The 14398-nt window shown below is 45.2% G+C and overlaps 1 protein-coding gene across 2 annotated transcripts in view; it reads left to right on the top strand.

Moving 5' to 3' along the window:
• Positions 1 to 14398, top strand: part of chd5 (chromodomain helicase DNA binding protein 5) — a 38266-nt gene that overhangs the window by 10460 nt on the left and 13408 nt on the right. For both annotated transcript variants that reach the window (XM_030091726.1, XM_030091725.1), the window contains exons 3-25: positions 2329 to 2547; positions 2703 to 2821; positions 3424 to 3665; positions 3765 to 3877; positions 4045 to 4171; positions 4519 to 4685; positions 5383 to 5601; positions 6626 to 6832; positions 7328 to 7539; positions 7979 to 8110; positions 8312 to 8420; positions 8587 to 8778; positions 8984 to 9184; positions 9335 to 9472; positions 9657 to 9778; positions 9880 to 10053; positions 10147 to 10288; positions 10459 to 10590; positions 10716 to 10833; positions 11226 to 11350; positions 11510 to 11756; positions 12136 to 12308; positions 13101 to 13275. In XM_030091726.1, the coding sequence (XP_029947586.1) occupies positions 2329 to 2547; positions 2703 to 2821; positions 3424 to 3665; positions 3765 to 3877; positions 4045 to 4171; positions 4519 to 4685; positions 5383 to 5601; positions 6626 to 6832; positions 7328 to 7539; positions 7979 to 8110; positions 8312 to 8420; positions 8587 to 8778; positions 8984 to 9184; positions 9335 to 9472; positions 9657 to 9778; positions 9880 to 10053; positions 10147 to 10288; positions 10459 to 10590; positions 10716 to 10833; positions 11226 to 11350; positions 11510 to 11756; positions 12136 to 12308; positions 13101 to 13275 (3805 nt within the window). The remainder of the gene's footprint in view (positions 1 to 2328; positions 2548 to 2702; positions 2822 to 3423; positions 3666 to 3764; positions 3878 to 4044; positions 4172 to 4518; positions 4686 to 5382; positions 5602 to 6625; positions 6833 to 7327; positions 7540 to 7978; positions 8111 to 8311; positions 8421 to 8586; positions 8779 to 8983; positions 9185 to 9334; positions 9473 to 9656; positions 9779 to 9879; positions 10054 to 10146; positions 10289 to 10458; positions 10591 to 10715; positions 10834 to 11225; positions 11351 to 11509; positions 11757 to 12135; positions 12309 to 13100; positions 13276 to 14398) is intronic.

Below are 14398 nucleotides of genomic sequence, written 5' to 3'. Positions count from 1 at the left end.
CTTGTTTTTATAACTTCAATATCCTCTCTGGGATTGTGAGTCAACAAAGAGCTGTTGCTGAATTCTGGGAAAAAAACAAAGAAGAGGCCATTGTTTTGGGATCAAGAAGTGTTTTTACGGCTGTATTTTTTTCCTCTTGTTGAACTACATTTTATTGAATATCCACTTCTTCGCTCATTAGATATTTTCTGTGGCATCCGCTGCAATCTCCCTAAGGCAGAGCCATTATGGGGAAGCATCTAATTTGATTACGTTATCAGTACTTATCCGATTTTCTTCTCTCTGAAAGTAGAGACACCCTCTTTGTTACTGAGGAGTTGTGTCCTCTTTTCTTCTGTGACGTGTGTTCGACACGAACTCCTGGCTGCCAAGAAGGTTGTTGCACAGTTCAACCTTGTCTTTGCAGTTGCTCTCAATGGTGGTTTCGCTTCTTTGCTTTTTTTTTTCTTTCTCTCTCCTCCATCTTCATCTCCTCCCCCATCCCCCATCCTCAATCTTCAATTTACTCTCTCTCTCCCTCTCTCTCTTGCTCTCTCTCTCTCTCTGCTTCTTCTTATGCATAAATGAGATTTGTCTAGACGGAGCACCGGCTCTGCAACCACAGGCCTCTGCATAACAAGCTCGTTATGCAAACGTGTCTGATTGGATGGCGCCGTTCCATTGGCTGCCACTGTGATAGAGTGTGCATGGGTGTGTGTGTGTGTGTGCGCGCGTGTGTAAGAGTGAGAGAGAAAAAGAAAGGGAGAGAAGTTAAGAGATAGAGTGAGAGAGAAAATAATGGGGTGGAGGAGGGAGGGGGGGAGCTATGAGATGTGAAGGAGAGAAAAGTGAGAGGAGGAAGAGGAGGAGGAGGAGGGGGGGGAGTATGAGAAAGAGAGAGAGAGAGGGAAAACTAAGAGGAGAGTGAGAGAGGAAGAGAGAGCGAGAGAGAGAGCCAGACACTGCTCAAATTTGGTCACCATGGCAACACAGCCAGGCTGCTGGTAGGGTTGGCGGGCGCTGCGGCAACGTGAGCCTTTCCACTGCGCTACAGAGCAAAACGCCTGCAAGTCTCTCCATGGAGCTGCACAGGCCTGCTGAGCAACAGGCAGCGAGCAGAGCACAAAGCTGCTGTGCACTAATTTTACTCCACTGCATGTGCACACACATGTTCACTCACAGGTACGCCACACACACGCAGGAGGACGCACGGGAAGCCGCCGGCTTCGTAAAGGAGACATTCAGAATGCACGGCTCACACAATATGGTTTCCCCCTGAGCACATTTACACACATATAGAACACAACGACGGCGGGTCTTTTGATCAGTGAGAGGGAACACACCCATTCAGAAATGTATGCACAAATTAAAATTTATAAGCACACTTGCAAACACCTACCAGCACGAGTACAAGTAATTAGGTGAGAGGTGCAGAGAGAGAGAGAGCGAGAGAGAGAGCGAGAGAGAGAGATCCTTTCCTCCTCTCTTGCTCACACATGCATGCAGTCGTGAGCAGCCGCCAGTGAATTTGCTCATATGCAACACTCCTGATCACACAAACAACACCTGTTAACTGTTAATTCCATACAGCCTTCCAGATGTCTCATATTAAACAGGCAGGATGCAGCTCGATCAGCTGTTTGAGCTGCTCTGTTTCTCGGCTTTAATTTATTGTCAAAGCGCGTTCAAAAGGTGAGCATGCATCTGACTTGACTCTTCATCAGAGGCTAGGCAGAGGAATTATCATATTAGCAAAGCAGTGACACTTTGGGATGATGTAATTTAATTTATGCAAATGCCATCTCGTAGAAGCTTTCATCCAAAGTGCTTCATAGCACACTGACAGCATATGTTTTAAGTGTGGGTGGCCTCTGTGGGTGCTTTAATCCCTCACCCTGGCAAAACTGACGCCGGTGCTTATTTGCCTATCAAGTTTCGTATTTGAATGATTTCCCCTTTTATCACCAGATAAGAAATTGGGTCTCAGAAGATAGATGGTTTTCCTCGTCATGCTTTTTGTAAAATTCAGACCTGGAATCTAGTCGCGACCCAGGAAAGTGGCTTTGATGCGAGCTTTAGTCAGTCACGCTCAGAGGTAGAGCGCCGAAGCGAGATTCAAAGCCAGCTTCTACTTGCTTACATTTATAAAAATAGCAGTTTGGCAGGAGCTCTACTCTACATCAAAGAAACGCGTCTCAAGTGAAGTTTTCATTCAGTAAAAATAGAGTTGTAACTTCTGAAGCTGCAAGGTATCGACTTTTTTAAATTACAGGAGGAAAAGACACTGAATCTATAGAGGCCATTTATGTGTGTGTTGGTGAGATTTTTGTTTCTTGTCAAACATCCCAGGGGGGAATCCAGCCACGGGTGGACAGTGACTTGGATGAGACCTCGGAGGTAGAGGAAGAACGAGAGCGTCCAGAATTTGGCTCGGAGAGTGAGAACAGCACCTTCGGTCCCACCAAGAAGAAGAAGAAGAAACCCAAGGAGAAAAAAGAGAAGAAGCCCAGGAAGAAGAAGAGAGATGAAGATGATGATGACGATGACGATGATGATGGTAACATGAAAGTGAGTCAGGGTTCATGTTTTGGTAGCTATATCTGTATCTGGCCTGATCTGGAATCGGGCCAGTCCAGGTTGGAAGCAGGTGAAGTTTGAATCAATTACTTTGTTTTGTGTGTGTGTGTGTGTGTGTGTTTTTTCTCTTTCATCCATGTTCTGAGGAACCCAAGTCATCCAGCCAGCTGATGCAGGAGTGGGGTCTTGAAGATGTTCAGTACGGCTTCACAGAGGACGACTACAAAACCATCACCAACTACAAGGCTTTCAGCCAGTTCCTCAGGCAAGCATCTGATTTAGTGCCTGGATCATTTTCCTGTTTTAAAACTGCTTTGTTCTGTCTCGGTCTTTCTGGATTGTCGGAGTCCCCGGCTGAGAGTCTTCCAGCTAAACTCCACCGCGAGACGTCGAGAGCGTGGTGTGACGAGCAAACACTGCTCTTTTTTGTTTGAGCTAGAAAGCCGGGATGTTGGTATAAAGAGTCTGTCTCACCTGGGGCTGTCTGGCTCAGCTAAGCCTCTGCTCCGACAAAGTGGAGCATGAGCTCCTGCAGTGCCCCCTGTGTGTCGTCAGCTGCTTACTGGATGCCTGTGACAGCCGGGAGGCTCTGGGACTCGGCGCTCTGACCCACTATCTTTCACAGGCCAGTGTGCCAAACCTCAAGCTGTTGCCTGACAAATCACAAACATGACATACGCACAGCAAAGCAGGGAGAACAAAACTAGAGGGGCAGTGGAGTGTCAGCAAATCAGGACCCGCTTCCCCCCCCCCCCCCCCCCCCCCCCCACCAGTGCTGAGCGAAGTAGAAATGATATCAACGGGAATGAAGTGTGACATAATAAATCTGCCGCCGCTGTTGTCTCGTCTTCCCCCGGTTTCACCCAGGCCTCTCATTGCCAAGAAGAACCCCAAGATTCCCATGTCAAAGATGATGACAGTGTTAGGGGCCAAGTGGCGGGAGTTCAGCGCCAACAACCCGTTCAAAGGCGCATCTGCCACCGCTGTGGCTGCCGCCGTGGCCGCCGCAGTGGAAACGGTTACAGTGGCGCAGCCGACGTCGGTCGGCAGCAGCCAGCTGAGCTCTCCGCTGGGGCCCATCAAAAAAGCCAAAACCAAAGAGGGAAAGGGTAAGGCCCGCTAAAATCCAACAAGGCCGATCTTATTTATGAAATAATAGCACGGCTGACACTTCTAACACATCTGACGTCTGTATCTGTGCGCCTCAGGACCAGGAGTAAGAAAGAGAAACAAGAATGTGAAGGAAGTGAAGAAGAAACCCAAGCCGAAGAAGACCAAATCAAAGTCGGGCCAAAGTGGGAAGAAAAAGAAAGCGTCCTCGGTATGCCTCGTTTTGGCGGATTTTTTTTCCCTTCAGCACATTCGCCCTCTCGCCTCTTTTTTCCAGCGCCATCAAAGTGACCACAGTGTTTACTCACCGAGAGAGCTGGTTTATTTTAATTCTCGGTGTTGCTCTCAGCTCTTCAGCTTGTGTGTTTGCCTTTCCAGAGCGAGGAGGACTTCCTGGAGGAGTCCGACTTTGACGACATCAGCATCCACAGTGCCTCTGTGCTTTCTGATACCTCGGGGGCCGCCACCAAGAAGAAGGCCCGGCGTGGGCGGAAAAAAAGGAAAAGTATGTTTGCTGTCTACTCCTGCCATGCTCTGCGGTGTGTCTCCCCCCCCCACCTCCCTGAAAATCCCGTTGAAATCCCTCAGAACCAGACTGTTTGATTATGGGTAATGAGGAAATTAAAATGTAATTTTTTAAGCTTTATTTATTTTGGGAATGCTTTCTGGAGGCAGATGGTCCTTCACGGCGGCTCCTGCCCTCACAACTCACGGAATCTCATTTCCATTTAGAAGCGACTCAGGATGATGTGTAAATACTTGAGAGGTTTGCGAGCTGATAACCGAGCAGCTGCACGACGTGACCGCTCGGCGGAGCCTCACATGCTGGGCGATTTCTTTACGTTGTTGCAGAGGAGGATGGCGATGGCTACGAGACAGACCATCAGGACTACTGTGAAGTTTGCCAGCAGGGCGGCGAGATCATCCTGTGTGACACCTGTCCCCGAGCCTACCACCTGGTCTGTCTGGACCCGGAGATGGAAAAGGCCCCCGAGGGGAAATGGAGCTGTCCGCACTGTGTATGTAGATCTTCAAATAAAACAAACTTATTCACTTTTTTTGTTTATTGGTAGCAATGTCACACATCTGTCAAGGTTTCGGTAATTTCATGCTGGTGAAGGAGCTTTAATGCAGGGTGGGTCAATTTTATTCCTACGTATGGTGCAATTCATCCTGGTTACCTGCTTAAGCAGACTTAGACATGCACAATTACCAGTACGAATACTTTATTGTCCACCAAGGTTGAAATTTGTCTTTCAATTATCTTCTGATTTGGGCTACAGTAATCCCAGGATAATGCTAAGCAACCTATAAGCTCCTATTTCTAAGTTTCCACTCTCAGTAGCATTTAAAATGATGAAATCCTTTAGGAGACAAAACGTCAATAACATAAAAACAAGAAAGTTTGACAAAGCAGTTTTAATCTTGTGATTCTATGGATTAATTTTATGAGTTCCTCTGGCCATTCACTACCACTGATCGATTAGGCGACAGGTCCTGATATGAATCCAGTCAGAATCCACAAAATTCTCCTTTATCATTTCACGCAGTGCTTCTGGATGCTTCATAGTCAATTTCAGACAGCAGGCGAGGCCTGGCACGTACAGTCTGTTAAAACAAACTCTGCAGACATCACATATGTGCGTTTTTAAAATTAAAGCTATGGCAAGCCTCAGTTTCTTCTCCAAACAAGCTCGGTCTCACTCTGTCCCTCAGGAGAAGGAGGGGATTCAGTGGGAGGCCAAAGACGAGGAAGATGAGGAGGAGGAGGCTGCGGGCGAGGAGGAGGATGACCACATGGAGTTTTGCAGAGTCTGCAAAGATGGAGGAGAGCTGCTGTGTTGTGACACCTGCCCTTCGTCCTACCACATCCACTGCCTCAATCCGCCTCTTCCCGAGATACCGAACGGCGAGTGGCTGTGTCCTCGCTGCATGGTGAGCTGATCTCAATCTCTGTGTTCGGGATGTTTGCTGTCCCTTCGGCCTTCTGCTCTCCAGGTTTTAGTCAGAGTCGGGATGTAGCAGTTGTCGCCAATACAGGTCAGGGGCGACCTGGAGAGCTCGCCAGGCCACGGGAGACCCGCCCAATCCATCAATTCATTCATACATCTATCGTTTTTTTCCCACTTCGTCCCCCTTGGGGTTGCGTTGGCAGCACGGAGAGGATAAAAATCAGCCACACTGAAGCCTGGAGGCAGTGGGAGAACATGCAGACTAGACACAAAAAACTCCAGCAAATGGTTTAAAACAGATCTTTCTACGAGGCAACACTTCATACCACTGCATCATATTTAATGCCGTTTGATGGTTAGTTAAACAAAAATGCATGCAAAAATATTCAGGGATTTAAAAGCATCTGAAAGATCAACTATTGAGTTAAGATTCCTCATTATTGCCACATCTTACACTTATGTGATATTTACTTATTTTAATACTTGAGTAATACATTGGTTTTAGTTGGCTGAGTCCATGAAACCTCCATCTTAATTAAGTTGATTTATTTGGCGCTCAGTGTTACTGCTGCCATGTTTTGCCTGATCCATTCTCCATGCATCAATAACTACTTGTGTTGGTGCTTTCTAAACTCAAACCCTGCAACGTAAACAGAGTGACGAATATCTGATTTTATCATAACACACAGAGTTAAGGAATTATTCTTTAGTTTTATAGTGTCTTGTTTCTTTCTTTCAACTTGCCACTTAAAGATTGCTCATAAAAAATAATGTTTTCTGGACAGATTCATCAAATTGCTTCATATGATGTATTCTAATCCCATGTTGTGAGTATTTTTGATGGAAGTACAAACAGTCCAGGATGTAATCTGACTCCAAGGTCAGATTAGAGATATGGACAGACGCCAGATAAATGGACAGCAACTGCTTGTTGTCTTAGATGTGATGAGTTTGAACATGTAGATTTTAAGTTGCATGTGTGACAGCACATCTCTTTATTGTCTCAGTGCCCTCCCCTCAAAGGCAAAGTACAAAAGATCCTGCACTGGACATGGGGGGAGCCCCCACTGCCGGCCGAGCCTCCCGCAGGCCCCGATGGGAAGCCGGCCGATCCGCTGACCAAGCCCCCGCTGAAGGGCCACCCGGAGAGGGAGTTCTTTGTGAAGTGGGCTGGCCTTTCCTACTGGCACTGCTCATGGGTCAGCGAGCTGCAGGTGAGGCACCAGCAGGAGGTCCTGTCTCGGGTCAACCTTTCTGCTCTCTTCCCCCCAAAAAACTCATTTTAATGTAGAAGATACAGAACAAGACAAAGTGTTGTTGCACTTGTTTGTTATTTGCTATTTCTTATGCTTTTTTTGATGCTTCTTCAGAGTGCACACATACGTTGTTTCATTAGTGAAACCATCCGAGCTGCAAACTGCAGTCACAGTCAGTAAGCAACCAATATTCACAAGTAGCTGGCGTCTACTTTAGTGATGAAAGACGCTTCTTTCCCTCTATTTTTCTTACATTCGGAGAAGTCTCATCTAATATCTTGGGAAAGGAAAGACCTTTCTCTCTTTATGGTGTTTGTAGTCAATACTCTTCATTAAGAACTGCTCAGCTATTTGTTGTGTAAGTTAAATTAGTCTCAATTTGTTGGGATATTTCACGTTCAAAGTGAAGGGAAGGCAACCAGAACCAAACTGTTGTGCTTTGTGGTTGTGCAGTTGGAGCTGTACCACACGGTTATGTATCGAAACTACCAGCGTAAGAACGACATGGACGAGCCTCCGCCGTACGACTATGGATCTGGAGAAGAGGAGCTCAACAGTGAAAAAAGGAAGAGCAAAGACCCCCAGTACGCCGTGATGGAGGAGCGCTTCTACCGCTATGGCATTAAGCCCGAGTGGATGGTGATCCACCGGATACTCAACCACAGGTGGCTGCTCGCAATTACTCTAAGCCTCACATTATGTTCTTTTTTTTTTTTTTTTTTTTTTTTTGCAACGATTTCTTCAAAATGTCAGATTTTATTTTACAGACCTGGAAGTCTCAACATGAAGCTGCTGCTCTTGAGTGCAACGTGTTTAATGCCTGCTGTCATCTTGCTTTTACTTACTCCTGTACTTTATGGGAAGACTTGTATATAAGGTCAACACTTATATAGTTTATCAGGAGTAATTTTTAAAAACATATTTCTGAATATTGGAGGTCTAATTGCAGTCCGTTACATTGCGAGCACACACATTCTCACAATTCAAGTCACCGGTTTAACTCATGTGCATGTTTTTGGAGCCATGCAACCAGACAAGTTATATAATGTGATTATTGATCAGGATTAAATTGCTGTAAAAACTCTTTCGTGTGCTCTCTTGTAGTTTCGATAAGGACGGTGACGTTCACTACCTGATCAAGTGGAGAGACCTTCCCTACGACCAGTGCACCTGGGAAGTGGATGACTTTGACGTCCCCGAGTACGACGGCCATAAAGCTTCCTACTGGGACCACAGGTTGGTGAGAGCCTCTGTGCACGTTTCATTCCGGTGCTTTCTGTAATAATGTGAGGATTAAGTCTCTCGCACAAAGAAAATAAACAAACGCATATGTCGGCGCAGTCTGTCATTTCCCTTCTGTCCTCCTCTCTGTCTGGGATTTTCCTCTTTCATCATTTGTGTTCTTTTAAAAGTGCTGCTGTCAATTTCTTTTGTCAGGGAGCAAATTTTAGGCGAGGATCAACGCCCCCTTGTGGTGAGGAAAGGAAAGAAGATTAAAGAGGACCATCCAAAGAGGGAGGTTCCCCCTGATGCTCCCATAATTGATGTAAGTTGGGATGTTCAGAAGCACTTAGGTGACATAAATTCAACAACTCCCTTAAAACCAACAGCAGCTTACTGCAGCAGATCACTTCGGAGTGAAATCCTGCATTCACTTGACTGACCGTTGTCTAGTTTTCTCACTCTAATAAGACTTATGTTCACCTCACCAGCCGACCATCAAGTTTGAGCACCAGCCGTGGTACATTAACGCCACTGGAGGGACGCTGCACCCCTACCAGCTGGAAGGCCTGAACTGGCTGAGGTTCTCGTGGGCTCAGGGTACAGATACGATCCTGGCTGACGAGATGGGCCTGGGAAAGACCGTGCAGACAATAGTGTTTCTCTATTCACTATATAAAGAGGTAAGTCTTCAATATTTTTTTTTTTATTTCAGCCTGTCTGGTGTTATGGCTCACTGACAGCAGTGTAAAAAGGCACACTCGAGGAATAACTTTAATATAAATGGTTATGTGAACTGAGAAGAACAGAATAAAAAATTAAGTGATAAAAAAGTGATATTCCTTCTCTTTAGAAACGTCATTGCCATGTCTTTCCTCTTTCCGTCAGGGTCATTCTAAGGGGCCTTTTCTCGTGAGTGCACCCCTTTCCACAATCATCAACTGGGAGAGGGAGTTTGAGATGTGGGCTCCAGATTTCTATGTGGTGACGTACACTGGAGACAAGGACAGCAGGGCGATCATCAGGGACAACGAGTTCACCTTCGAAGACAACGCAGTGAAGTCAGGACGCAAGGTTTTCCGAATGAAGGTACTGGAGCTGAAGCTCGTCTCTTCGGCATCACAGCCCCGTCAAATACATAGCGTGTGATCGCGAATACAATTTTCTTTAAATACTGTTTTCTATGATATCTCACCACATCTTAAAAAAAGTAAAAACTGTATTTCTGTGCTCTAACAGAAAGACACGCCCATCAAGTTCCACGTGCTGCTGACATCTTATGAGCTGATCACTATTGATCAGGCCATTCTGGGCTCCATCACATGGGCTTGTCTGGTGGTAGATGAAGCTCACAGACTGAAGAATAACCAGTCCAAGGTAGATCTATCTATCTATCTATCTATCTATCTATCTATCTATCTATCTATCTATCTATCTATCTATCTATCTATCTATCTAATGTTAAAGATTGAATTCTGCAGACTTACAGTGAAACATATCCGTGTGATTTCTTGCACAGGTACTTCCTGTTATCGTTGTAAGAAAAGTGTCTGTTTTTCAGTTTTTCAGGATTCTCAACGGGTATAAGATCTATTACAAGCTGCTGCTCACTGGAACTCCGCTTCAGAACAACCTGGAGGAGCTGTTCCACCTGCTTAACTTTCTCACCCCAGAGCGCTTCAAGTGAGTCCTCGGTCCTCTTTTCCGTCGTTACTATTTACTAAATGTTGTGTTTGATAGCTCCCAGCTCGATAGACGGACACTGAGATATTTCCTCTGTGCAGTAACCTGGAAGGATTCCTGGAGGAGTTTGCTGATATCTCTAAAGAGGACCAGATCAAGAAACTGCACGACTTACTGGGACCTCACATGCTCAGGAGGCTGAAGGCTGATGTCTTCAAGAACATGCCTGCAAAGACAGAGTTGATTGTCAGAGTGGAGCTCAGTCCCATGCAGAAGTAAGACAGTAAAGGAAAAGTTACCATATTACTGCATTGTGGCATTGTCGATGTTTCTTTCCAGCTCAGTGATAAATCTCTTCTTTCCCGCAGAAAATATTACAAGTTCATCCTGACACGAAATTTTGAAGCTCTGAACTCAAAGGGCGGAGGAAACCAAGTGTCCCTGCTCAACATCATGATGGACTTGAAGAAGTGCTGCAACCACCCCTACCTTTTCCCTGTGGCTGCTGTGGTGAGGAAACACACGTTTTTCTTTTTTCTCTGTAGCCTTCAGACCATTGAATGTGTTGCCATGACTGTTATGCAGGCATACCAGCCTGCACTTCGAAAAAAACTTGCACTGCAAACCAAAATCAAGGTTATTTCTCAAACTGACGTCCACGTTTCTTTTTCATCTCCTAGGAGGCTCCTGTTTTACCCAACGGTTCCTATGATGGTAACCTGTTGGTGAAGTCCTCAGGAAAACTGACTCTGCTTCAGAAGATGCTCAAGAAGCTCAAAGACGAAGGACACAGAGTTCTCATATTTTCTCAGGTAGTAGTTAGATAATATTCCATCTATCCCAGAAACAGTTACAGTTACAGTTACAGTTACAGTTACCATAACCTGATAGTGTCACTCCAAATGACTTGATGAATGTGTTGATGACTTGTTTTTAGATGACAAAGATGCTCGACCTGCTTGAGGATTTTCTGGAGTTCGAGGGCTATAAATATGAGCGCATTGATGGAGGAATAACGGGAGGCCTGAGGCAGGAGGCCATTGACCGCTTCAATGGTGAGTTTGCATCACATTTCCTCGTTAAGTGCTGCGTTTCACATTTTTCTCACATTGATTACTTATTAAGTTGCTTCTTAATGAACTGATCCATTGTTTGGTCTTTGGATCTGTAGAAAATTATTAAATTAGCATTTCTCACATTTTAAAAAAATGGCCAACAGATTTAATCAGGTAACTTGTCCAGGGTGTAACCCCCACCTTTGCCCATTGTGAGCTGAGATTGGCTCTAATCCCCCTGTGTTTCTGAAACTGAATAAAGCCTAAAATTTCACATTTATGATGCTTGAATGACACAGTGTTATTATCCAAGCCCGTGCCTGCATGCCTTCCCTGTACCTCACACACTCCTGCACTCGGAAAGCCACGCTCTGCTTTGTTTTGTGTCACAGCACCGGGTGCACAGCAGTTTTGCTTCTTGCTCTCAACGCGAGCCGGGGGCCTCGGCATCAACCTGGCCAGTGCCGACACGGTCATCATCTACGACTCCGACTGGAACCCTCACAATGACATCCAAGTATTGATTCCTCACAGATTTTTGTGACGCATGCTTTTGTTGCACTCAGATAAAGTGGCTTTTAAATGAGAAGAATGTGGACACTTCATCACCCGCTCTTTGCTTTCTTATTACCTACAACCTCCTCCTTTTTGTCTCGCCACCTCTGCATTGTCCCAGGCTTTCAGCAGAGCCCATCGTATCGGCCAGAACAAGAAGGTGATGATCTATCGTTTCGTGACGCGCGGCTCGGTGGAGGAGCGGATCACACAGGTGGCAAAGAGGAAAATGATGCTGACCCACCTGGTGGTGCGGCCCGGCCTCGGCTCCAAAACCGGATCCATGTCCAAACAGGAACTGGATGACATTCTCAAGTTTGGCACCGAGGAGCTTTTCAAGGATGAGATGGAAGCAGCGCGGACCATGGGTGCGTCCGTCGACCAGCGCTTTAGACACAATTTCATTTGCACATTTTCTGTTTTATGAGTTCACACTCATTCCCAAAAAAAAAAGTTTCAGATAAGTTTTAAACCTCCCGTTGATTTTCACACTGTAAACAACACTATTGTTTGATGTTACCAAACAAATGAGCCGGGGTTTGAAACAATCGTTGTTTACTGTGATTCTCAGAATAAGTTTCTGTTGCGCCCGTCACTCACACATCCAGTTAAAGTGTCACAGGATGATAGCGCAGCAATTTTTATGCAATTTAAAAGTTGTAGCAATGCCTCTAGACCAACATTTACATATTTTATGTGCCTGAAAAGGCTCCTGTCAGTCACTAAATATGCGATTCTTATCAACAGGTGACAACAAGGATGGCGAGGAGGGCAATGTGATCCACTATGACGACGACGCCATCTCAAAGCTGTTGGACCGCAGCCAGGACGCCACCGAAGACACCGAGATTCAGAACATGAATGAGTATCTGAGCTCATTCAAGGTGGCTCAGTACGTGGTGAAAGAAGAAGATGGAGAGGTGAGGATTAACCCCGTTTTGCAGCCAGTGCGGCGAGGTTAACTGGCTTCACGCCGCGGATCGCGCACTCACCTCACAGCATGAATGCTCCCGTCATGCCAGCATGGGTTTCATCCAGGTACTCCAGCTTCCTTCCAAGCCTGGAAGACATGCTTGTTAGATCAACTGATGGCTCTTATTGCTGTGTTGGTCCTGTTGTTAAAGTGTCTAAGTTGCTGTCGAGTGAATAATATGGATATAGATGAATGGATGAATGGAAGGATGCTGAAGTAGCCTCTGACATGGTAAACAATTTAATCGAAAGTAACCATCTCACAATCAAAATCAAGGATTTTCTGATGCTTTGAACATATTTCTATCAGGACAGGCTACTTCAAATTAACAGCTGCTGAGCTGGATCCTACTCAAGGATCTGTTCTTCACATTTAAACACAATCTCACCCTGAAATATTGACGCATTAGACTCAGAGCAAGCTGGAACATGGCGCACAAAGAGAAGTAGATACACAGAAAGCCAGGGAGCTGCTTCACTGAGGCCAAACCCAGTTTATAGTGTTGTTTCCAAGGCAACAGCATCGTAGTTCATCATGTAACATAATCATAATAAATATGAGCCATCACCATGAATACCAAGTTTGGAGAGTTTGTCTTCTATATAGTCATCGTGTCAGGATTTGCAGTACTTACTGATGTTGTGTGTGTGTGTGTGTGTGTGTGTGTGTGTGTGTGTGTGTGTGTGTGTGTGTGTGTGTGTGTGTGTGTGTTTGTGTGTGTGTCTGTGGCCGTTCTCAGGAGGAAGTCGAGCGGGAGATTATAAAGCAAGAGGAGAACGTGGATCCAGATTACTGGGAAAAACTTCTGCGCCATCATTACGAGCAGCAGCAGGAGGATCTGGCCCGAAACCTGGGCAAAGGCAAACGCATCCGAAAGCAGGTCAACTACAACGACACGACCCAGGAAGACCAAGGTAGGTCCTGTCACCAGACACAGTGCTGCCGTCATCTATCACCACCACAGATATTTTTAAGGCACTAATACTGTATGTTGTGATACAGAAAAAAATAATTTACTGGCAGCATTTGTAAAACAGCAGCAATGTTCTACTATTTCCCCTCTAGTGTTAAATATTGGTGCCAGGATTTAGAATTTGAGTGTGAGCAAGAACTCCCTGGAAGAAGAATACAGGGAAGTCGAGCTTTTTGGCTTGTTTAACCGCCGGATTATCAAATGGCCTTTTTACAGATGGAAGTCAAGCCAAAAGCGCATTTTCAAGAAAGGGGAGGCATTATTTTTTATTTGGAATGATATGTAGGCTCATATTTGGGGTTTACTGTATGACAAGTTCCTTTTCTTCTTGTCATGATAATCCAGGAATTATGAAGCTGTTTCTGCCCTCAACTGTTAATGTAATCTGTGCTTGGTACTGGCACACCGTGAAAAAACCGCTTTAGCTGAACTAATTACTGCCAGAGAGATTGTTTTAAAGATTAGGACAATATCTCTGAGTCTTCTATGATTACTTTCTCAGTGTTACATTTTGGATATTTCCGTGACCCTAATCACGGTGCAGTTTGCTGGATTCGATGGACGGATAGAGACACCCTTTGGTCCTTCTGCTTTATTATTTCTATAATGGGGTGGATAAATTTTATCTTCCGTACATAACGATTAGACGATTTCACGAGCAGCTCGAATGGAACGCAATACCTCTGTCACCTCTCATGCATGGAGGGTGTAATACATGTGATTAACTCCTGAAGGCGTAATGCATGTTGGTCAGAATTCAGACCTGTAATTTCAAAATAAAAGATATCATTGTCAATGGCAGATCTGTAGACACATATATCTGTTGACAGATTCTAGTTTGAGGCCTTGAAAGTAGAAGCCATGTTTAGTCCCTGCAGTCTTACATCTTGTTTTTTTTCTGGATTACTTTGTTATATTTATGACATTTCTGTTGGCTAAAACATGAAGGTAGAATGAAATGTCTTCAATAACTCGCTGACTCGATTTGATTGTGCCATGAAGTGACAAACTGAGGTTCAAAAAGTGGTTGCATTGCTTAAGCTGTTAACTTGAATACTATTTAT

The sequence above is a fragment of the Salarias fasciatus genome, chromosome 5 (genome assembly GCF_902148845.1).
Source record: "Salarias fasciatus chromosome 5, fSalaFa1.1, whole genome shotgun sequence".
Lineage (NCBI taxonomy): Eukaryota > Metazoa > Chordata > Actinopteri > Blenniiformes > Blenniidae > Salarias > Salarias fasciatus.
Note: the sequence above shows the minus strand (reverse complement) of the source record. Positions and strands in the feature narration are given on the sequence as shown.